At 24.6% G+C, this 25,285-nt stretch overlaps 3 protein-coding genes across 3 annotated transcripts; all 3 read right to left on the bottom strand.

The window, feature by feature from the left end:
- Positions 1-111: 111 nt before the first annotated feature.
- On the bottom strand, positions 112-8,360 carry LOC140676280 (uncharacterized). The gene is made up of 13 exons (XM_072911171.1): positions 8,041-8,360; positions 7,327-7,733; positions 6,865-6,964; positions 6,200-6,301; positions 5,675-5,833; positions 5,307-5,348; positions 4,720-4,723; positions 3,368-3,705; positions 2,477-2,883; positions 1,944-2,043; positions 945-1,046; positions 303-461; positions 112-168 (listed from the first exon to the last, which is right to left on the bottom strand). Exons 1-13 carry the CDS (start codon positions 8,335-8,337, stop codon positions 112-114), a joined length of 2,274 nt encoding a protein of 757 aa, XP_072767272.1. The 5' UTR covers positions 8,338-8,360.
- Positions 8,361-10,259: 1,899 nt separating this feature from the next.
- On the bottom strand, positions 10,260-14,223 carry LOC140662822 (odorant receptor 30a-like). Its single transcript, XM_072886476.1, has 6 exons — positions 13,842-14,223; positions 12,208-12,614; positions 11,036-11,135; positions 10,745-10,849; positions 10,442-10,594; positions 10,260-10,347 (listed from the first exon to the last, which is right to left on the bottom strand). The coding sequence occupies exons 1-6, from the start codon at positions 14,130-14,132 to the stop codon at positions 10,291-10,293; spliced, it is 1,113 nt and encodes a 370-aa protein (XP_072742577.1). The 5' UTR covers positions 14,133-14,223; the 3' UTR covers positions 10,260-10,290.
- An 8,886-nt stretch (positions 14,224-23,109) lies between these two features.
- LOC140676279 (uncharacterized) lies at positions 23,110-24,833 on the bottom strand. Its single transcript, XM_072911170.1, has 5 exons — positions 24,750-24,833; positions 24,325-24,600; positions 23,615-23,716; positions 23,263-23,421; positions 23,110-23,166 (listed from the first exon to the last, which is right to left on the bottom strand). The coding sequence occupies exons 1-5, from the start codon at positions 24,831-24,833 to the stop codon at positions 23,110-23,112; spliced, it is 678 nt and encodes a 225-aa protein (XP_072767271.1).
- Positions 24,834-25,285: the final 452 nt, after the last annotated feature.

Below are 25,285 nucleotides of genomic sequence, written 5' to 3'. Positions count from 1 at the left end.
TAAAGTACAACTTGTTATTAATAAAATAAAGTAACACAATTTAAAATCTAAATGTTATTTATTTTGACATTTTTCTTTTCTTTCTTTTATAGTTATTTTTATCTATAAGATTTATGCAGCAATCACTACTCTCATTGTCATAAAATATGACATGACTTTGGTCACAAACTGTAAACAATATACAATATAAATATACAATATAAATCTATTAAAATATTACGCAAATATAAAGTAATTATATATTTTTTAAATAAAAGTATGTATTAAAATATGTACAAATAAATAAAGAAAACGTTTCTCACATCACCATAATATTGTAGAGTAAGAGCGGGTAAAAAGCTACCCATAGATATCAAAATCGGTTCCTGACATTTTTGAAGCATTATCAAAATGTCACTTTTCATTTCTCGTGTTTTATCAATCCATGAAGCACTGTACACCGACCAAGGAAGTCGTGTACTCTACACATAAAAGCACATTGCAAATTATGTATCTTATGTTTTTTATTTTGTATAATATAAAATTATACATTATATATATATATATATATATATATATATGTACATATATGTATGAGTAGCTCAGATGCCAAGTTTAAAAAACAAAAGTTTGAGAAATAACGACTTTTGCGTTTGTTTTTATTATAAGGGTACATATAAATAATTTAATTATGCAATTATGCTTGATCTTGAATACAATGTAATTTTGATGGTTGATGATAGATTGCATATATCACAAATCTTATAATACATAATTCAAAATCAAGTTTGAATAGATTTGTATTCGGAATATGAGCTGTATTCAAAGGCACTCACATATACATATATATATATATATATATATATATATATATATATATATATATATACGTATAAATATATGTATATATACCTGAAAGAGTTTTATTATACAAATCATGCTTATTAACTTTTTAGAAAACTTACGACTTCCCTCAAATCATCGGCTGCCCATGCGGAAATAAAAAATCGTTGTAAAGCGCCCAATGCCATAGATAGAAATTGAGGGATCAGAATACTATTTTGCAGCTGTGTTCAAATTAAAAAATTCTAAAATTATAAGTTTTCTAATACTTATGTATTTACTTACGTATATTTATATCTATAAAAAATTACTTAAAAAAAAAATGTAAAAAAAAGTGCTAAGTCCCAGGTAAAAAACTGTATATGTATTTGCAAAATAGTGCGTTAACTGTAAAAAATCTATCTCCAAAATCGTGTTATTTTTTTTTTAATTTACAAAATAATCATTTTAATTTACACAAATTTTAATTTTTGTGTAAAATATATTCTACAAAAATTAATGATATAAAAAAAATTGTGCTAAGTAAAAATAAAAACTTATTAAAACCTTTTAGCAAGAAAATTATATAATATAATTGTTTTAATTTCCTATATTATATTCTACAAAAATAACAAAATTTGTGTTAATTAAAAATATAAACTTAAAAGTATTTTACCTAAAAAATTTAATTAAGAAACTTAGAAAAAAAACTTATTAAAGGAACTCAAACGCTGCTAGTCGCTAGTGCAATCTTGTGTTAAATGTGCCAACCGTGCAACTTTTTGCGCCACCAGCGAAGAATGCATCAAACGTACAACTTATATGTACTTGTTTATTGAAAAATGAACGTCGATGACGACGACGTATCTTAATGAAAAAATTCCACATTTCGACTTTGCATCGTAATATTGACGTTCACGATACACATAGAGCAAAAATAAAAACACTTTCTTTATATAATTCAGACTCAAGCTATCAGTTAAGCCAGTTAGAACTTAATTTGTTCAGCGGTTATATCAAATCTGATAATCTCGATATATCTTAAACTATCGACTCGCGTAAAAAGACACGGTCTATCTTTTTTTGCTTACGCTGGGACTTAGCTAAGACACTACCGTGTCTCTTAACCACAAAATACTTACATATAATATAGGAAAACCACCACTGATTACAGTAAATGCCATCGTAAAGTTAGTTTTAAAAAGTATATATTGAAGAGTACGCTGCGTTCTTGAAATAAATCTGCTCATGCAAAAAAATGTGCAAATTGAAAAAAAATAAAATCGGCAGTATTATATATTATAAAGGTTACAAAATTTATGAAAAAATAATAAAAGAGAAAAAGATATTTTTTATGGCTTACATCTAAAAAAATTTAGTATACACTCATAAAGAAATTAATTTAATATATAAGGTAATTAATTAGTAATTAATCTAATTTTGTTTTATTTTCTCTTTTCCTCCTGCGTAAGAGAGAAAAATATATTTTATATAATGTAAATACAGAGTCTCTATACATATACTATGATTATATATTGATGTATTAATCAAATTTATGGATTCTAGATAGAACAATAGTTAATATGCTATTCTATCATAATCTTCTGAAAAATCTAAAAAAATATTCAATTTCTGTCTCTCAACTATTTCACTCTAAAATTTATTTTTATCTTACTGTATTATTTCCTGATGTTTTTTGATAGCTGATATGACATGAATTTCATCTGTAGCTTGTCCTATTTCCAAAGTCAACATTTCTAGTCTGGCTGCTGTATAGAAACAAAAAAGGGCAATCATGATGTCCACATCAAGACAGCAACCAGTATATGCGGTTGTAATTATATGCGTGATGTAAAGAATAAACTTTCGTAACAGAGATTCCGTCGAAAATGGATACCATACGTTCAAAGGAAACTCTTGAGGCATAAATAAAGGAGCACAAATGACAGTAAGGCTTGCTAATCCAAAGGATATGACTACAATCGTTATAAATGGAGCATAACGGTCTATATATTTTTGCAGAATAACTATTTCCCGATCTTGTGCAAATTTCATAAATTCCTCGATGCTTATCACCAGAGACTAAAACATATTAGAAATAATTCATAATATAGTTCAATAAAAGAAAATAAAAATAATTCTTTTTATTATTATATTTTAAAAAATTTTCGAACTTAATGCAATACAAAATTATAATAAAATTATATAATTAAAATTATGTTAAAAAAAAAGTTAGATTAAGTTTAAATATTGCCAAATTTTACAAATTTTCAATTCTGAAATATTTTATCACAATCATTTTTTTACATAAAATTTTCAATTTTATTGCATTCAACTGTATTACATATTACACTTTATTTATTAGTAATAGTTAGCATTTGTAAGTCTTTTATTTCATATGAGCTTATTTTTTTACTTTAAAATCAATTATATTAATTAATAATTTTTAGTGTAAAATATTATTATAAATTAGTGCAAAAATGTTATTACAAATATAATTATTAAAATATAGTTCTCAAAAATTGTTTGTGTACATCAAAAAAATAATTTCAATAAATATGATTACCTGTAACTGTTTTCTTTTAATTGTGCATAGAATTGAATTGAGGACAGCTTCCATAGAAGCTGTCAATTGAGATATAGTCTTCATTAACTCGCCGACATCATCGTTTCGATTTTTGTATGTATTTAAAAACATTCCTATCCATACCGTCACGAATATAAAGATAATAAAGTAGTAATAAAATTTACGGAGAAGGAGCTCGCTTTTTCTAATATTTGGATGTGGCGGCCACGTATTGGTAATGGTCCCAAACACTCGAAGAAGATAAAGTAGCTGTTCAAACTTCAGATTAATAAGTGCCATGTTGTGATATAAATTTTTGTACAAGATGTTCTGAATAACTACGAGGCATTAAGAAGTGCATCTAGGAAATAGTGTAGAAAGAAAAATAGTAATTGGAGGTAGAATGGTGCAATCAGTAGGGCATTTATTATTCATTGGTTAGCGTTTGATCTCTCATGTTAACTAGTACCTACTCTCACGATCATAGGAAATAAAGTTAAAATACGTGGGATATATGGCATGCAAAAAACCCCTCGATTGCAATAAGTATCTATAGTATTCGTTTTTTGCTTCTACTCTATAATCTGCTTTCTCTATATTTTTTATAATAACACTGATGGATCGCCTTTTTATTTCCTTCGTTTAGCTTCGAACTTATAGCCTTATTTAAGTATCGAATTGTTAGTAAAAGGAAAAGTTGTTCAGCTAACATTAACTTATTTTTTTATGTAGTAGCAATGCTAAAAAGTGTGTATGAAGGTTTAAAGAACATCAGTAGAATTAACTTGCAGTGATAATTCTAAAACAATTTAAGGTAATACAATTAAAACAAATTTTTTATTTTTAATAAATGTAATTACTATTCAACAAAATTTGGTTTGTTTTTGACACTTGTATGAAACTTATCATTTCTTATAGACTTTTTCGTGCGTGCGTACGTGTGTGCGTGTGTGTGGTGTGTGAGACATATATATTTACATATATATTTAGGAAAAAATATTAAATATTGTAAAAAATTTAAAATTTCTTTATAAAATTTAACACACACACACACATACACCGACGACACACACACACGCGCGCGCGCGCGCCCACACATGCACACACCCTACATATATATATATATATATATATATATATATATATACATATATATACATGGATGTATGCGTGTACATATATATATATATATATATATATATGTTTTATCATTTATTGTATTATTGTAAAATTGTAAAGTAAAGTTTCTTTACAAATGATATTATATATTTATTATAATATATATGTTTAATAAAAAATATATATATATGTATATACATGTATATACATATATGTTTAATAAAATAAAATACCACACTAACACGGACATACATTAATATTATATTTATCTTATTACGGCCTGGTTTACCGTCAGCTGCGATCAACGGCAATCAATATATTGATTAGTTAAAAAACTGATAAGCTAAGGTTGCTATGTAAATAAACAGTCTTTGCAATGACAGCTCTTGGGCTAAAAAGACATGTAATTTCTTTATGTTCTCTCGTTATATTCTTCCTTATTATTATCATTATAAAGTTAATTGCTATTTCTTACGTGTGCACGTGAACGAATTAAAGTTTCGACGCGAGGATTTTTTGATATATCGCGACTCCCGCACGTAACAATATATTTAGAAATTGATGTGTCACATGTGATGATTACATAAGTATTAGTATGTTAACAATTATATTTCTATTTAAATTAGTTTTAATTATAAAATAATATTATGTTTAGAGTTTAGAATATTTTTAGTTATACATATATATAATATATGTTTAGTTATACATATATAATATATATATCAATTTGATTTCATCATATTAATATATTTTCCAAATGTTTCTACATTTTTCACAAAATGTAGCGTTTATATAGATGATTGTTTTATTCAGCAATTGCAGCTCTCATCGTCATAAAATAAGATGAAATCGTTTTTAGAAACTGTAAGTTAAAACATATATTTTATAAAATACATATAGACAAAAAAAAATTATCTCATAAATGATTATTTGTATTATTGTATTATTTCGCTTTTACAGGGAAATAATTTAAAATGTAATGTACTTCTCTCTCCTCTCTTTTTCTCGTTTCTTTTTTGTAAAAATGCAGAAATTAAAATTATATATGATAAATAAATATTTTAATATATTTGTATATATAAATAAATATTGTTAAGAAAAATATTGTTAATAATAGAAGAAGTTAGTAAACTTTCACATGTTAAAAAATATTTTTTTATATATAAAATATTATATAAAATAACTTACATTAGCATAATATTGTACTGACAATACTGGAAACAAACCACCCATAGATATCAAAAGAGGTTTCTGGCTTCTTTGCATAAAGATAGATATATTAGTGATTGTTTCATGAGATTTTTCGAACCACGGTATACAATATGCAGACCAAGCAATTCGTTGACTCTAAATGTTATGAAGATAAGCAGATTTTGTTAATATAATCTAGTTGCGTATATATCAAATAATGCAAAGATAAATGTCAATTCAACACAATTTAAATATTTTATATAAATTGAAAAATATTCTGTCAAGTTTAATTTTTATATAATATATTTATAGCATACACACACACACACACACACACACACACACACACACACATATATATACATATGTTGTAATTTTTGTAGCATGCTTAAAAATAATCGAAAATGTAGTTTTTAACTATTATCAAAAAACAATGTTGTCAAAAATATGTAATTTCTTATAGTAAAAACAAAGTCAAGAAATTATTATTACGAATAAATATTTTATTTGCTAATAACTTACAATTTCTGCTAAATCATCTGCCGGCCAAGCCGTAATATAAAGTCTTTCACATCCACCCAACACCATACAAATAAATTGTGCTGTTACAGCCAGAGGTTGCTTCTAGATTAAATAAATATACATATTATTTAAATTATTATTTAAATTTATTTATATTTAAAATATTTAACAATAATTAATGTTTTGCATGTATATTTATCAAATTAATGTTTAATAGCACTTGCAAAAATTATAAAACAACGAATGTATGCATATAGGACATAATAAAATATTAGATAAATTAGATCTTACGCTTTTTAATGTAATGCTTTATATTATCTACGTAATACGAAATAGAGAAATAAGTATTTATATAAGTTTTATAATTAGAATATTATCGAAATACACGCAACACATAATATAAATACATAAGATAAGAAAGAGAAAGTAAAAAAACGATAGAGAAAGAGACAGAAAGTCAATATATAATTACAATTATTACTTTAATATTAATAATAAAATTTAATATTAATATTTATTGCAGAGAATGTAGCAACAATGAAAGAGAATGTTGCAATTTTTTCCTAAATTTTTTAAATTAAATATTATTTATATATAAAAGTAGTTAAATTTTTCAAGAACACAAATAAAAAATATAATAGTTAGGCAATATTGTAATTACTCACGTGAATCAACGGAAAAGCTCCACAAATTACTGCAGAAGCCATTGTAATATTTGATTTACAAATTAAATATCGAACCGTGTATTGAACTTCATCTACAAAACTAATATTAACATTAATTTTGACAATAATTTATACATTTTTTGTGCTATATTATTAAGAACTTGAGAATAGATTTTTATTGTCATATTTAAAATATTGAAATATATTAATATAAATTTTAAATACGTAAATTTAGTTCTAATTAATTAAAACTAATTCTATAAGTATGCAATGCTAATAAGTATGTTAATTTCATAAATTTGCATTTTATAAAGCTAATACATAATATGCTTTATTATGAGATAGCAGATAATTAAGAAAAATCTTTTTATGTAATTAATGGAAAATAGGAAACTAATAGATTGCATAATAACATAATAAACGTTTGACAATATTTATATTTAAGAAAAATTATTTTCTCACCTTATTATTTCTTGATGTTTTTGAATACATGTTTTTACATCACTTTCGTGCGTTATTTGTTGTAATTCCAGTTCCAACATTTCCAGTTTTGCAGAGGAATACCAGAAGAACATTGCAATCATAAAATCCACCGTGATACAGAATCCAGTTTGCAAGATGGCAAATACTTGCAGAATGTAAAGAATACCTCTAGTGTAAGGAGTTTCGATAGAAAACGGATACCACGCTTCCATTGGAAGATTTATCGATAAGAACAAAGGACCGCAGGAAAAAGTGATCGCTGCCAGGATATAGGATATTCCAACAAAAGCGTAGAAGCCCGAGTAACGATTTATATATTTCTGTATAATATGCTTCTCATTTAATTCAGAATGTTTCAGAAACTTCCTCATCTGTGCTAAAAGTTTCTGTATGGATAAGAAATATTTTAATTAAGCAATTAAAATAATTATTTTGTCATTAATTTGGATATATATTATATTAATTTTAAAAATAGTACAGTTTATTTGTAAGATTTCAGATTTTACTAACAAAAAATGTAAGATTATTTTATGTATTCTTTCTTAATGTTTACTTTATATGCGCTCTGCCATAATATGTCTATTACATTGCATTATATTTTTTGCAAAAAAGTTTATCTTAATGTAACAAGTCTATGTGCATGTGGTTTTAATATTGTATACAGAGTATATTTAGGATAATAAGTAATCAAACCTGTAATCGTGATCTTTGTATCCTACATAGAATTAAGTTGAGCAATACTTCCATTAGTGCTGTTGATTCTGACAGTGCCTTCATCATTCGAATAACATCATTTTCGGAATACCATGCACCAAGAATCAGCGGTGGCAAAGAGGCAGACACATTCAAAATTGCCAAAGTCCAACCAAGATCTCGAAGGAAAATTTCTCGCTTTCCGGCTGTAGAATCTGGCGGCCATGTGCTTGTAAACGTTCCAAAAATTTCAAGTATTCGAAGTACCTGATAAATTCTTATACGGATTAGCACCATCTCAGATCACTGCTTGAGAACAACTGCTTGTATTATATTTACAGATATATTCATATCTTTTCTGCCTTGCGCGAAATATAGCTATATATTACTGTGTAAACGATACTGAACGACATAAATCGATCATTGCTTTATTATGCATTCCTCCCAAGGTGCATGATTAAGAAGAAAGTAATTAATAGTCTACAAATGATAGAGGAAACGAAATATGATACAAACGGAAGTGAGATATGAAGAAAATGCATTGTATGAAACTTGTAAACGTTTCTGATATTCAGCTTTCATCAAATCTATATTTTATAGGTCTATCATTCACGCTCTATCATTCCGCAATTACTCTCTCATTTAATAAACCTTACAATTTACATAGATTGTTTTGGAAAGAATATATCCAACGTTAATGTCTATAAGAAGTATTTATACCAGTAAATGTGTAAATGTGCACGAAATATGTATATATATGTGCATGATAAGAAGAAAACAAAAGTCATGTAAAATAAGTTAAGAGTTCCTTTCATTGACGTCTGCTTTATTTCTTGAAAAAATAATAAGTATTTTTTATTGATATCATTTAGTTTTTTAATATTAATAAAATAATTGCTTAAAATATTAGTAAAATAATTTCTAATAAAAATGTTATTTTTATTTCATTATTATTATATACAATAATTGTCATAAAGTCTATACGATCAAAAACTATTAGTCATCTATTTTACAAATTAATAGTTTACTCAATTACTATTAATTAAACTATTTATTTGTAAAACATTATATCTTTAGTAACTTCTATTGTTAGTATATAAATATAAAAATATTAAATATTATTTCCCTAAATATTAATCTTTCATATACATACACACTTACGCATTTATATGCATACGCATACACATACACATACAGTAAATGTTTTGTTTAGGATAAATTACATAAAATATAAATTATAAACCTAATTTTTGCACATTTTTAAAAAATGATTTGTTTTGGTTTTGATTAAAGAAGAATTTGTGTGTGGAAAGTAATTTATTATCTGTCAATTCCTTATCTATTTTATAAAAATCAATAACATACGACATATTGATATGTATGTGAATGTAATTATGGGCTTGAACTCGTGAATTCTGCGTAATATCATTAGGAAACTTTAATTACTTATAACTTAAAAAAAAACTATACTTTTTTTTACTTGTTAATAACTTTTTAATAAACAACAAGCAATGACTAAAATTTGTGAATGTCACAACATTGTCAAGATCAAGATCATTGAGGAGTCCCCTAATATGCATTTTTATGATAATATAATTGACATATATTTTATATTTTATGATTATTATCATAAATATATTTCTTTTGACTATTAGTCACAAAACCAAAAAAGTCAAAACTAATTTTATTTTTATCTATTGTTGACTCATATTTTAGTTATGGAAGTATGTACATATATATATATATGTATAATATTTATTATTGTTATATATAACTAATATTATCTCTATCCAGCTTAATTATTGATTTTTGTAAAATTCTTTATAAGTAAAACTATTGATGTATTGATTTAACGACTAAAGTTAAAATATTATTTTTATATGCTTTGGGATCTTTTAAAAACTGAGCGTTTCTATTCTTTTTTTTTTGAAAAGGTTTTTTAATAATTTTGTATACGTTTTGTATTTTTGCACAATAAATATAACATTTATTAGTGTAAATTCTTTAGAAAGAAAAATGTACATTTTTATTTAATAGATATAATTTTCAAGCTTTGTTTTTTAAAATAAAATAAAGTCTTGAAAATTTTTAAATTAATAAAATTATATTGCAAAAAGAATAATTACTTATATTTTAATATGTGCAACAGCAGTTTCTAGAATAATTGCTAAACAAATTAAATGCTATAATAACTATAATAATACAGGATTATGCATTAAACCGTATCTAAATATATAGGTATATATAGAGTTAAGTATTAATAATACTCTTCATTGCCGTAAAATAAGAAAAAGCCTTTGTCATAAACTGCAAAATAATACGAATGTGAATAATTTATTTTTAGTATAGTATGACATATAATATTATATTACGACATTTAATAAATATAAATCTTTCTTACATTTCCAAAATATTCTAAAGAGAGAATGGGAAGAAAACTTGCCATCGATATTGTAAGAGGTTTTTGACTTCTCAATATTATAAACAAAAATTCATTTACTGTTTCTGGTGCCATATAGTCTTCAAATGAAGAGCTGTATGCTATCTGTTTGCTCTAAAATTTTGCAAAATAAACTAATTAGATAACTATAATAAAATCTTGTTATCAATATTTTATTTTTTTTGTCACAATAATTAATCGACAAACTGGCACATATTAATACATTGAAATATAAAAAAACTAGATATTTAATAAATCATTTACCATTTCAGTCAAATCATTTGCTGACCAGGCACTGACGTAAAATCGTTTGCACGCACTAAGAAATGTAAACATAAATTGACATTTTACAGTCAAAGATTGATCCGCCTTGGAAATAAAATTAAGTTCTTAATATTTTAAAGCGTGAAAAAAATTAATATTTTAAAGTGTGAAAAAAAATAAAAGAAAGCTTTTATTTTTAAATAAAAATACTGATCTTAAATATAATTTAAATAATAAATATATTAACAAAAAAGAAGCTATAAATAGTTAAGAATTCGTTGATAAACTTACAATAATTAATGGAAAGAGACTACAAATTATAGTTGTGCCCATGGTAAGATTGAGTTTTAGAATAAAATATTGTGTCGTAGCTTCGGTCAGTTCAACAAATCTAATATTTGGACAATAAGCAGAATGGTATAAAAATTTGTAATATGTCTTGTTTATTACAAATTAATAAATAAATGTATAAAATATTATGTATATCTTTTAGCTAAAAGTGTTTTTCTAAATATTTCTGCTAGTGTGTACATTCATACACATACATACACACATACATACTTCTCGCAAAAATGAGAGAAACATCTAATTTTTCTTAAAAAAATAATCAAAAATCAATTATTTGTAACTTCGTTAAAAATGAATGAAATTTAAATTCAAAGAAAAGTTTTACATTTTAAAAAAACAAGTTTAAAATCTTTACTTTCTAACAGTTATTATTATTTTTGTGTTTTTTTGATAATTTTCACATATAGAAAACTACAAGCTAGAAAAAATAAGAAATTGTCTCACTTTGTGAGTCCGTCATGTTTTCCAAAAAAATCTACAAAAATTTTTTTTCTAATGTAAAAACTTAAAGTTCTATCAAATCATTTTTTAAAAATATTTTTAAGATTTTTTATTTTGAGTTATCATGGATTACATAAAAGATGAGCATTGATTGCTTATAACACTATTAATCATTGTGCATTACAATTTAGAAAACAGATTCTTAAAATTTTTGTTTATTAAATATTATAATAGCCAATTTTTTTTTAAACATATAGATATGATGCAAATAGAAAAAATAATGTAAAAATTAGCGACTTTCTCAAAACAGGCTCAAAATGAGATGAAATTTTTTTATTTTGTTCAGTTTATTTTTCTATATGTAAAATTTACCATACTTACAATTAGAGAAACATATAATAATAGTAATAGTAAGTATTATAAAGTAGATATGTTAAGTTTTAAAATTCTTTTTTGGATTTAAATTTTGTTTATTTTTACCGAAGTTGCAGCTGGCTAAATTTTGTCTATGTTTAAAAAAAATTAGGTTTTCCTCTAATTTTTGCTAAAAATGTATATATACACATAATGTACAGTATTGAAATATGTTTAACACTGTTATAACGACAAAATTTATATAAAACATAATAAATAGAAATATTTTTTTATAATATTAAAATAAGTACGCTACTCACTTGATGATATCTTGATGCTCTTTAATACATGCGTGTATAAAACTTTTAGTTTTCGTATTTTCCAAATTATGTTGTAATACTTCCAGTCTAGCGGTCGAATAGCAAAGAAACATGGCGATTGAACTATCGGTATTTAAGCATAAAACACATTCTATGCCACAAAAAATTTGCGAGACATAGATTAAAAATGATCTCAATGGTATATCCATAAAAAATGGGTACCACACGTCAACAGGAAAACGTTCTTTTGTGATTAAAGGACGAAAACAGATGATTAATCCAGCAAAGGAAAGCACAAATGTATTTGTTGCCATTACTAACATATAACGATTCAAATGTTTCTGTAGAATATTTATGTCATTCGTATTGGCAGTTTGTAGATAGTTTTCAATTTCTTCTATAAGATACTGTAAATAAATTTGTTTACACACACATTACACATACATATATTATGTTTTCGTGCAAATTATACATATATTATTCCATTTATTACAAATATCTTAAACATTCTCTTTTTTTTTGGAAATATAAAAAAATTGGAAATTAATTAAAAGTATCGTTTACAGAGAGATCTATCCAAAATATGGCTTTGGTATTATAATGATATGTTGTTTTAAATAATTATTTTTAATATTTTTTTTCTACAGAAAGATGTTAGATTATTTAAATGTTAAATTTGATAAACGAGCTGACCAGAGCAAGTATGTTTGCTCTGGACAGCTTTCTATTCCCAATCAGACGATTAGAGAATATGATATTTACAATAGTAGTGTACATTCTTAGGCTTTATCGACTGATAATTCTAGTATCGTTATATCAATTGTCAAGGAAAAACATTTTTACAATAATATTAAATAATATGAAAAAATGCACATTTAGAAGAATGCACATTTTAATTTAAGTGAAAAAATAAGATTATTTATTTGTCGTGTTTAAAAATATATGAGATAAATATTACTTATTATTTTGAATATAAATTACAAAATAAATGTCAAAAGTTTATAATTGTTGCTTTTTTTATTTCAAATTTCTTTTTATTTTTTATATTGACAATTATGGTATTATATTTTGAATTTTTTTAAAATCTGCTTGGACATCATCAGATCAAAATACATAATTTAATTTTAAAAAACAATAATGATTTTGAAGTGATATTGACAAAAAAAAGCAACAATAACTTTTTTATGTTATCATATAGTTGGTTACTTAAATAATATAATTTTTTTCAGAGATCTTTTTTTATTCTTAAAAACAGATGTTTTAAAATGATAAATATGATATTCTATATATTTAAAGCAATACTGTATATAAATTTTAATGAGATATATTAAATAGTAAAAGATAAGATTACATTTATTAATGACATATTTTAACATAAAATTAAATGTGATAATTAAATTAAACATAAATACATTTATGATAAAATAAGAAAATTAAAAAATTTCTTTAAAATATTAATTATTTATTAAAAAAATTATAAAAATCTTTTACAATTTTTATAAGAACCTTGTGTAATCTTTATATAATATTTTATTATTTTCGGATTTGAAGCATTTTTTAATTTTGTTTAATTTGCACATTAATTATTAAACGTTTTTATTTCTTATATTTTATTTAAAATAATAGAAACCTACTTGAAGTCGCTCTTTCTGAATTTGACATAATATAAGATTTAGGAGCCCATCAGTAACACAAGCAACTATTAATATAGATTTTAGTATCATAATGTCATTTAAATTGTGATAAATGTAGAGAAAATTGCCGATTAATTGAAATATAAAATTGCCTAAAATAAAGCACCAAAAAATATTTCGAAGAATGTTGTAAAATCTTCCAGATATTGGTTTTGGCGATGTACTGGATAGTACTCCTAATATTTCAAGAATCTGAAGTACTTGTTGAGGTTTCAGACTAAAACGTACCATTTCTGCGTGTAATTAATTCTCAAATACAACCCGAGCTATGTACTAGACTTCTTATCATTAAACATTCAATATACGTTATTTTAGTATTTCGGAACGCAATTAAGAAGTATAGAGAAGTTGAAGTTCATTATTAAAGTTATGAATATTTAATATATGGATGGGGAGCTTAATAGATAGCATATTTTATGTTCCACAAACATATTAAAACCAAATTATAGCTTCAAGAAATGACCATTATAAATTAGTAATAAGACAGGGTAAAGCTGATCGAAACTGATATTTTCTTTAAACGTCGCTTGAGTTGCTATGTATCGTAAAATAAATAATTCTCTATTTTAATAAAATTCCAGATGTAGTATAGAATATATAGAATATAGTGTAGATAAAGTACAGACAAATATTATTGTATTCCTTGTCAAAAATATTTCTTCTTAATTTTTATTATTATAGGCCAAGAATCGATACAGCTTGTATAATCGACAGTTTATTTAACATATTTTTATAAACAACATTTCTTAAATTTTTTACTATAAAATCTGAAATAATGCTAAAGTAAGTATTTTTTTAATTTTACAAAATAATATTTTCTAACACTTGTAGGCAATTGCTTCATATCGAATTGAAATTGTCGAGAATATAAATAATAATGTTATTGACAATTGTATCGTAGATATAACGGGAATCTTACATGCCTTTTAGAATAATCAAGGTACAGGACTATGTTAAACATATAATAATAGTATACAAAAATTTTGTATACTAATAATTATAAGTATTGTATAAAATTTTATGTTGAATGTGTGTGTGTGTGTGTGTGTGTGTGTATGTGTTTGTATGTGTGTGTGTGTGTGTGTATGCAGTAACCAAAAATATATTAATTTGTTAAATTCAATAAACTGGGTTAAGCGTTTTATGTTTAACATTTCTAGTACTACTTTTTAAGGTAGAGAAATAATATGATTTATTTTAAAGTATTAACAGAGCCACTATTCTGCTAAAATCATTATTTGATGCATGTTTATATTCAAAAATTATAGATAAGGAACATATTGTATATTTGATCTTTCATTAACTGTGCATAATTTCTTTTTCATTCTAGCATTGTATTGTATAGACATGAATATGTAGGTAAATTTCATATGATATATCTAATATCAGGTACCATAATCTAACAATGGTCTTACTGTTATAATGTTAATATATGTTGTTATGTTTTTGTAATCTTTAAAAGGATATTTCTTATTGTTTATATTAAAAATTATTAAGAAATAAAAGTTCTTGCAAAAAGTAATTTCAAAATTACTATTAAAAATCAAATTTTGCTGATGTAAAGTATATCAATTCAAGGGAAAAGTAATCAAAGAAAAATAAAATAGAAAAAAAAAGATTTTTTTTTGAAATGCTGAGAAGTTTTAGTTAAGCAATTCATAAAGTGTTTATTTAATCTATTATTATTATTATCGGGGTTGAGAAGTACTTGTAACATTACAGTTACTTTTTTTCGGTAACTGTTTTAAAATTAGTAATGCTAACGATTTACTTTTATAAAGTAACCTTTCCAACTTTAATTATCATTATCTTATCATTTGTAAAAATTAGTTCTTTTTCCAAATACTTTTATTGAAAATTTATTAAAGATAATTGAAAGGACACATTCTCTCCATCATGTTCTCTCTTTCTCTTTTTCTCTTTCTCTTTTTCTTTGGAAATACATACAATATATTTACATATGTTAAATATTTTTTAAAAGACTTTTTTTGAAAAGAGAAAAAAGTTTTTTTGTGCTATATACAGTGCAAAAGCTTTTTTGTTAAATAATTTTTTGGTTATTAAAATATTTTTAGAGAAACATATTTTTAATTGTATTTTTAGAGCTTTATATACATTATCTGAAACTTTCTTAAATAATATGATAATTAATTAATGTAATAATTATGTTGATATTGATTTTATACATTAAATCGGACACAATTGTATGGTATAAGTTAAATTAACAGGAAAAATTGTTTTCGTAAATGTAAATGAAGTTAATTTTTCCAGTAATATTTGTTCATCAAATTGTGATCGCATAGCATATGCACTCATAAGATATATGCTGTAGAAAATATTTATGTTTTCAATATTAATGTTTATATGGTAAGTCATAGTATCATCCGATCCAATGTACAAAATCAATGTCAACATAATTATCACATAAAGTAATTATTACATTATTTAAGAAAGAAAATATATATTTAGCTTCAAAAATAAAAATAAAAGTAAAAATATTTCATTTATTTCACTATTATTATATACTGACAAATATATTTAAAAATATTTGCATATCTAAATAATGCCAAATATTTATTTTTACGTAGTAAATAATACATATCTACAGGTAAAACAGTTAAAAACGGAATAACAATAATAAAACTTAAAAAAATGGACAGCGTATGTTCAATCGTAGGTTTCTGCTATTATTTTTGCGCTTACTTAATTCGCTACACAGAGTTGTTAACAACAGGTCTTTCTTTATGGCTCATAATCTACACTACCAATTGTTTCATATTTCAAGCACAAGAAATTATTCAAGTTATTTATTAATTTAATTATTTAATAATTATAAAATATAATTTACAAGGTGCATTGGACGAAACGCTTAATTTATTGTATTTTCAATATAAATTCGTTAGACAAGGTTCTACTTATTTTTTATGTAGATTCACTACGTGCTAGACAAAAATTAATGATTAGTTAACTATGACATCTGTTTGCATATTCTTTTGGCAATGACATAGCTTCACCTTTCCTGGTCATAAAATAAGTTTTACAATACACTTTCGTGGAATGTTTGCTTAATTTGCAAAACCTATATTATTTATTTTCAAAGTATCTCAGCGTGTTTTTCTAAAATAAAAATGCTCTATACAAATATACACGTGTAAAATTTCTTTATTAACAACAATTAGACTGGTATTATCTTAAATATGATTTGTGTTATTTTATCAATAATTTGATTATTCTACTTTACAATTTGACCATTAAATAAAGTATCGTTTTAAAATATCTAATCATCAATTATTGTTCTCATTGCTATGAAATAAGACAACATCTCCATGTGATACTGTAAAAAAATAATTCATAATTCTTTATTTTTATTGTATCAAGCTTTATATTTATTACATGTATAATATACAGTGTATGTTATTATAAAAAAGATATAATATACCTTAACGAAATATTTAAGGGATAATGACATAAGACCTCTTATGCTGATTTCAAGTGGTATTTGACTTCTTTGAATCATGAAACATATATCTTTAATGTTATATCGTGATTTTACAAACCATGGTATATTATATATTTCCATTGCAACCTGTTTACTCTAAAATCGTAAGAGTATCATTATTAATTTATTATTAATTCAATAAACCATCTATTAATTTTATTACCAAAGTCATTGTATAAATATATCAATTCTTATATAGTTGATATATGTATATTTGATATATATATATATATATATATCAAATACATTTATGTTATTCACATAATTTGTACTTAATTCACTAAATAAAAAGAGAAAAAATTTCAATAATTACATTTTCGTTTAAATCGTCAGCTGTCCAAGCAGTAATAAATAACCTTTGAGATGCACAGATTATCGTTAAAATAAATTGAGATGATACCAATAATGATTGTTTCTACATTAAATAATAAAATAAGTTTAGAATGAATATTGCTAGAAGGCGAAATGTGATCATAATAAGAAATAACTAAGAAATAGTAAGAATAAAAAATAATTATATAACTTACGTGAATAATCGGAAAAAGACCAAAAATAATAATTAATGCTCCCATAATGTTTGTTTTGAAAAGAGTATATTGTGCAATATGTCTTGTTTTATCCACGAATCTAATCACAAAAATTAAATTATAATTTTAATACTTATACTATATATTATTTTGTTAAATTATACTAAAATATTAATATTATTAAAATATTAAAATATTAACAAATTGATTATATTATTATGTTTACAATACCATAAATATATATATATATAAGAAAGATCTAAAAATTTAATACATTTTTTAAAATTTATACTTTTAAGGAATTTTATAGGTTTTTAATCACTTACTTGATTATTTTCTGATGTTTTTCAATACATGAATTTATTTGCCTTTTATTCTTCGCATTTTGTATTTTTAAACATAACATCTCTAATCTTGCAGATGAATATAAAAAAAACATGGCAAATATAAAATTCACAATGAAATTAAGCGAAGATTGAATCACAATGTAAACTTGTATAACATAAAGAATACATATTACAATCGGTGATTCAGTAGAAAACGGGTACCATACTTCAATAGGAAACTTCGTTGAAAGAAAAATAGACCCACAGGAAAAGATGATAGCGGCTGAACAGTTGCATATTACAACAAATACAGAAAAGCAAAAATAACGATTCGTATATTTCTGCAAAATCGTTCTTTCAATGTCGTTAGAATTGAGAAGAAAATCTTCTATTTCCTTCAGGAGGCTCTAAATTTAATATTATCTTTATTAATAAATTAAAAATTATATACAATAATGTAATATAAAAAAAATAAAGTTATAAACAACATAATATTTTTTTGATATTGATAATAATTAGTGCACATAAAAGTTCATAAGATTTTATTAATGTTTGAAAAACTTTTATTTATCCATTTAAATATTAAATATGACGTAACATTGAGTAATAGACAAATATACTACTATACAAAATATACTTCGTTCCACGACACATATAAGGTTGCGTATACACCTAGCGAACGAATATCGAACAAAAAGCGAACGCGAACGTTTCATTTTAATTACTTTTTTTATGTATTGTATTAAAATCTTAATTTACTGTAGCAAATGTCTAATCTGGTCGAATGCTAGTATTCGGTGCAATCAAAAAAAGGAACAAACAACTTTTGAACGCAAACGCGAATATTTAAACGTTCGCGTTCACTATTCGTTTCCGCGTTTGCTCGCTAATGTATATATTCACCCTAAGAATAACAACATATAAGAATAAAAATTAATATACTGTATAATACCTGTATGCGCGTTCTCTTTAACTTGAATATGAGAAGATTGAATAGTATTTCCAGTCCTTCAAAAAATTGCGATAGAACCGTCATCGTGGTCGTTACATTGCTCCAATATTTATATATAACACACATGAATGACATCTCTATGACAAGTACGTTCAAGAATGTAAAATACCAGATAATTTCTTTCAAAATTAAAGTAAGCTTTCCTTTCTTAGGATCATTCGGCCACATATTTGTTATAATACCGCCTATTTGTATAAAACGGTATATTTGATGTATTTTTAAATATAACTGTGCCATTATTCAAAGAATACAAAACGCAAGAATCAAGAAACACGTTTGATGTTTTCTCTAGCATAAAATGCTTCTAATGAAATTGTAAATTGGATGTGGTAAGTATAAGTATATTAATGGTGTAAATTGATAGCTCATTTATTAACAAGACAATATCGTAAACATATTTGATGTTGAACAGTCATAATTAATAAATTATTCTAACAAAATTCTAATAACAATTATTTATTCAAACGTAGATTAGCATTGATTGTAAATGACATGAAAGATATATTATTTTCAGATCAAGTAGGAAATTTAAAGATGTATTGAAAAGAGATATATATATGTCAAAATATTGACAAAAGCATGAGAAGACAGTTCTATTCTTTCTTCTGAGTATCTTTGTGTGTGTGAGACCATTGAAATCGCTATTTAATGCATATCCGTACTCATAAATTGTGAATAGGGAACATCTTTGTCCTTTGCATGGATTTTCATTAGCTGCGCATAATTTTTTCTATTCCAATAGCTAATATTATATTATAGACATGATATGTGGGAAAAATGTTAATAATCAGACATCATGACCTAATAATCTTACGTCATGTTAACGTATGTTGTCATGATTATAATACTGACAAGGGAATCTCTCGAATCCAAAAATTCTTTGCGGTATACGTAAATATATACATAAAAGAAAAAATAAAAATAAATTTACTTGTTAAAATTTATGCAATGACATTATCCACAATCGTGTTATTGTTAATATGTAACACGAGAGTTTTTCTCTCTCTTTTCAGAATAAACTAAGAATCGAAATTAGTCTATAGAGAGTAAAATATATCGCATAATTAGTCAAATGATTTGATAGGAAATGATTTAATAAATAATATGTTGATTAAATATAACACAGTTTATAAAAATATAAATCAATGATACAAACGAACGTTCTAGCTTCTTTTTTTGAGCCCTCTTCAGCGTAAACAATTAAAAAGTCGCAAAATTATAATAAAGTTGTGTAATTTCGCACGCATCACTGTTACAATTATTCCATACAATAACTTCCACGTTTAATCTTATACAAATAGTTGTGCTATAACACCGCGGATAAAATAGACAGAAATAATGAAATGAAAATGTCTCATATTTGGCAAGATAAGAACATTTAAAGTAAGAAAAGCGATTTTACTTTACAATGCAAATTGTGTCAAATCTAATTATTTGGTAATTCGCCATACTTTGACTACCAGACAAGAACATTGACAGTCTAAGACGGTCAAAAAGTTACTCAGAATACTCAATATATTAAACATGCATTGTACTAAATATAATAATAGAATATAATAATTTTGTATGTTAATAGTAATTATAATTATTATTATCTGTACAAACACACACACACACACATGCGCGCGCGCACACACAGAGAACTATTCTGTTAACAATACCGTCAGATATTATCTTAATAATAGATTACGTTATTTTATAAATAATTTTATTATGTTATTTTACAATTTGATTATTAAACAAAGTACCGTTTAGAAAAATATTTATATTGCTATTTTTATTTTAAATATTTAAGTTATAAATACTGCCTTAAAAATTGTTTCCACCTTTTATCTTAACATTTTTTTATAAAACTTGTAATTTAGAATTTATTTACAATAGAATAATAATTTTTTCTTCCAAACAATTTTTAGTTACTCGGTACATATAAAAATTTTATATTTAGTTACGATTACTAAGCGTCAGAAGGAGTGAATAAGTGAATCCGACGAACGCATTCTTTGTGCAGTTTTCTAGAATTAAGCTTGAAAATTGAAATAAGATGGATAGTCGAGGAAACGACTCATTAAAACTTGCACAGAGCCTGCGCAAACCGATTAGTCATACCAGAATGTCATTGACTCGTGTGCATTAGCCGGTGCAGCGATCTGATAAATACTGATCAACTTGATCTTAATTAATAACAAGAGAAAAGACAGCGAGAAAAATTTAAACTTTATTTTTATGAATTATAATTTTAATAAATAAAAAAATGAATAAATAAATAAGTTAAGATGTCAGTTAATATAATTACGTAGATTTTGGCCAGTTTTTTTACAATTGTCGCAAATGCATGACGTAGACCTTCGGTATCACTCTGCAGATCATTATTTTGCGCTTGATTAATAAATACTATTTCAGAGATAAGTCTTTTCCCGAACGAGAATTCACTATACAAAATTTTATATTATCTATATTACTCCAGTTCAAAAATTCATGATTACACTCAAATCTGATTCGTTATGACTAATAGCTGTGAGATATTTGCGCGGATGTAGTTCCAATATAGAAATTTGCGTCTTTATACATATATATAAATATACATGTTGTCTACATATACATATAGGATGCATTGCAATATTTAAAAAAAATTGTTTATATTAAGCTGTTGCATGAATCTTTAAGCATTACATTCTTCTGAACCTTACTGAAACCACGGAGTTTATCAAGGCAAGCAGACCTAGATAAGATAACCTTGTGTTGAAGTTTTTTCCCTCTCGTGAAGAATTTGTTTAAATTAATAGGAAAATCTCGAAATATAATACATCGTGAAAAAAGGAGGATGATTTTCTCAATCATTATTTTCTTCGGTCACGGCTCTCCTTTAATTCTTTAAAAATTTTAAATGTTCTTGAATCACACTGAAAGTGTAAAACAAGAGATTACTGTTGTCTAACAAAATGTTAATTATCAATTCGAGATTTTTCTAGTGGAATCTCGAATGTGACGATAAGAAGATTCGATCTATCAAACAAATAATTGTAAAGAAGATTATGGACAAAAGTAAGAATTGGCACATTAAAGTTTCTAACCTTTGCGTTTTATTTTTGTCTTTTTTTAGAATTTACGTTATTTTTTTACATTCAATGAAAGACTTTTTAAAATAAGTTTTGCAATGTTATAGACAAACGTGTTTTGTGAAAATCCAATATTGTTATGTTTCTTTCTACTCCTGAGGTTGATTGTAACAAGGTGTTAAAATAATTTTATTATTTTAATTAAAAAAATAATAAAAGTAAAGAACAAAGAAAATATAAATTTTTTATTACAGTTTTATTACGCACACATACACATACAGAGTGTCCGGTAAAGATTAAATCAACGCTCGTGAGCAAGTAGAAGGCATTAAACTGAATAAGAAGGTTCTTTACCATTTTGCAATTTTCGCAATAATTATTAAGAAATTAATTAAAAAATATCGACCAATTCGTGTGAGTATTAGCAAGTGGCGAGAAAAGCCAGCTCGCTGTCACGCTTATATTATTCTGGCGCTACACAGTTGTCAACAACACGTATTTCTTTATGTTTCATAATCTATACTATCAATCATTCCATTTTTTAGACATAAAAAATTATTTATTTATTTATTATTTTAATTATATTTATTATTTATATAAATATGATTTAAAAAGAGCATTGAACGAAAAGCTCAAGTCATTTCCGATGTAAACTCGTTAGATATGGATCAACTTATTTTCGATAGATTTACCTAGTACAAAAAAATAAAAATTGATTAATTAATTACTATGATTTTTACTTTACAATGAATCTGATCATTAAACAAAGTACTGTTTTAAAAGAATATTTAGTCTCCAATTATTGCTCTCATTGCTGTGAAATAAGATAACATCGCTACGTGATACTGTAAAAAGTAATTCATATTTCTTAATTTTAATTTTATTATATTATATGATATATAATGTACGTTATTATAAAAATAATATAAAATATAATATACCTTCGCAAAATATTCAAGGGATAATGTTGGCATAAGACCTCTTATGCTGATTTCAAGCGGTATTTGACTTCTTTGAATCATGAAACATATATCTTTAGTGTTATATCGTGATTTTTCAAACCATAGTATATTATACATTTCCATTGCAACATTTTTACTCTGGAATCAAGAGACTATCATTATTAATCTATTATTATTTCAGTAAATTCTTTATTAGTTTTGTTGCCAAACTAATTGTAAAAGTGTAACGACTCTCATATTTATGAAATATATTCATGTTATTCATATAATTTATACTTCTTATAATTGTACTAATTCACTAAATAAAAAGAGAAAAATGTTCAATAATTACATTTTCGATTAAATCATCAGCAGTCAAAGCAGTAATAAATAATCTTTGAGATCCACAGATTACCATAAAAATAAATTGAGATGATACCCATAATGGTTGTTTCTATATTAAATAATAAAAATAAGTTTAGAATAAATATTGCCAAAAAGCGAATAAGCATAATGAGAAATAATTAATTGTTAATGAAAAGATAACATACGCGAATAATTGGAAAAACACCAAAAATAATAACTAATGCTAGCACAATGTTTGTTTTGAAAATAGTATATTGTATGGTATTTCTTGTTTTATTCACGAATCTAATTAAGAAAAATAAATTATAATTTTACACTTATACTATATTATTATGCTAAATTACACTTATACTATATTATTATACTAAATTACACTTATACTATATTATGCTAAATTATGCTAAAATATTAATATTATTATGTTAAAATATTAAAACATTGATTATATTATTATTTTTACAATACTATAAAAATATGTACAAAAAATCTAAAAATTTACTACATTTTTAGATATACTTTAACGATTTTTTAAGTTTTGTAAATTTTTAATTACTTGATTACTTACTTGATTATTTTCTGATGTTTCTTAATACATGAATTTATTTGCCTTTTATTCTTTGCATTTTGTATTTTTAAACATAACATTTCTAATCTTGCAGATGAATACAAAAAAAATATGGCAAATATAAAATTTACAATAAAATGAAATGCAGCTTGTACCACAATGTAAACTTGTGTAAAGTAGATGATACATATTATAATCGGTGATTCAGTAGAAAACGGATACCATCCTTCAAGAGGAAACTTATTTGAAAGAAAAATAGGACCGCAAGAAAAGGCGATAGCGACTGAGCAGTGGCATATTACGACAAATACAGAAAAGCAGAAATAACGATTCGTATATTTCTGCAAAATCGTTCTTTCAATGTCGTTAGAATTGAGAAGAAAATCTTCTATTTCTTTCAGAAGATTCTAAATTTAATTAACATCTTTATATTAATAATTATTAAAAATTATGTACACTGATGTAATAATTAATAAAGCTAAATATATACAACTATATAAAATATAATTCGCTTCACAATAACATATAAGAATAACAGTTAATGCATCAAAAATACCTGTATGTGCGCACTTTTTAATTTGAATATGAGGAGATTAAGTAGCATCTCCATTCCAGCGGAAAATTGCGCCAGAGCCTTCATGATGGTTGTTACATCGCCCCAATATTTATATACTGCACACATAAATGATATTTCTATGGCAAATATGTTCCAAAATGTAAAACTCCAGACAATTTCTCGCAAAATGTAAGTAAGCTTTCCTTTCTTAAAATCATTCGGCCACGTATTCGTTATAATACCATCTATTTGTATAAAACGGTATATTTGATGAATCTTATTCAAACATAACTGTGCCATTATTCGATGAATGCAAAATGCAAGAATCAAGAAACACGTTTGATGCTCTTTCTAACATAAACTGTATCTGATGTGAAATTGTAAAAAGATTGTTAAGTATAAATTGACATGAACATATTTACTGTTGAACAGTGGTAATTAATAAATTATTCTAACAAACATTTTTTACTTATTTATTCAAATGTGAAGATTAGCATTGATTGGAAACGACACGACGAAACGATAAAAAAGATATT

Source organism: Anoplolepis gracilipes, chromosome 2 (genome assembly GCF_047496725.1).
Source record: "Anoplolepis gracilipes chromosome 2, ASM4749672v1, whole genome shotgun sequence".
Classification (NCBI taxonomy): Eukaryota; Metazoa; Arthropoda; class Insecta; order Hymenoptera; family Formicidae; genus Anoplolepis; species Anoplolepis gracilipes.
Note: the sequence above shows the minus strand (reverse complement) of the source record. Positions and strands in the feature narration are given on the sequence as shown.

Bases quoted from the DNA above. Each gene is read 5' to 3' on its own strand.
- LOC140662822 (XM_072886476.1), bottom strand. From the start codon at position 14,132: ATGGTACGTTTTAGTCTGAAACCTCAACAAGTACTTCAGATTCTTGAA. The intron at 11,136-12,207 runs GTGAGTAGCGTA...TCCAAATATTAG, and splicing joins GAGCATCAAGATATCATCAA to ATTTGTTGAACTGACCGAAG. The intron at 10,348-10,441 runs GTAAGAAAGATT...ATTATTTTGCAG, and splicing joins CTTTAGAATATTTTGGAAAT to TTTATGACAAAGGCTTTTTC.
- LOC140676280 (XM_072911171.1), bottom strand. From the start codon at position 8,337: ATGGTGCTAATCCGTATAAGAATTTATCAGGTACTTCGAATACTTGAA. The intron at 6,965-7,326 runs GTGAGAAAATAA...TGTTAATATTAG, and splicing joins AAACATCAAGAAATAATAAG to TTTTGTAGATGAAGTTCAAT. The intron at 169-302 runs GTGAGAAACGTT...TATTGTTTACAG, and splicing joins CTCTACAATATTATGGTGAT to TTTGTGACCAAAGTCATGTC.
- LOC140676279 (XM_072911170.1), bottom strand. From the start codon at position 24,833: ATGAAGGCTCTGGCGCAATTTTCCGCTGGAATGGAGATGCTACTTAAT. The intron at 24,601-24,749 runs GTATTTTTGATG...AATTAAATTTAG, and splicing joins TAAAAAGTGCGCACATACAG to AATCTTCTGAAAGAAATAGA. The intron at 23,167-23,262 runs GTATATTATATT...TACTTTTTACAG, and splicing joins CCCTTGAATATTTTGCGAAG to TATCACGTAGCGATGTTATC.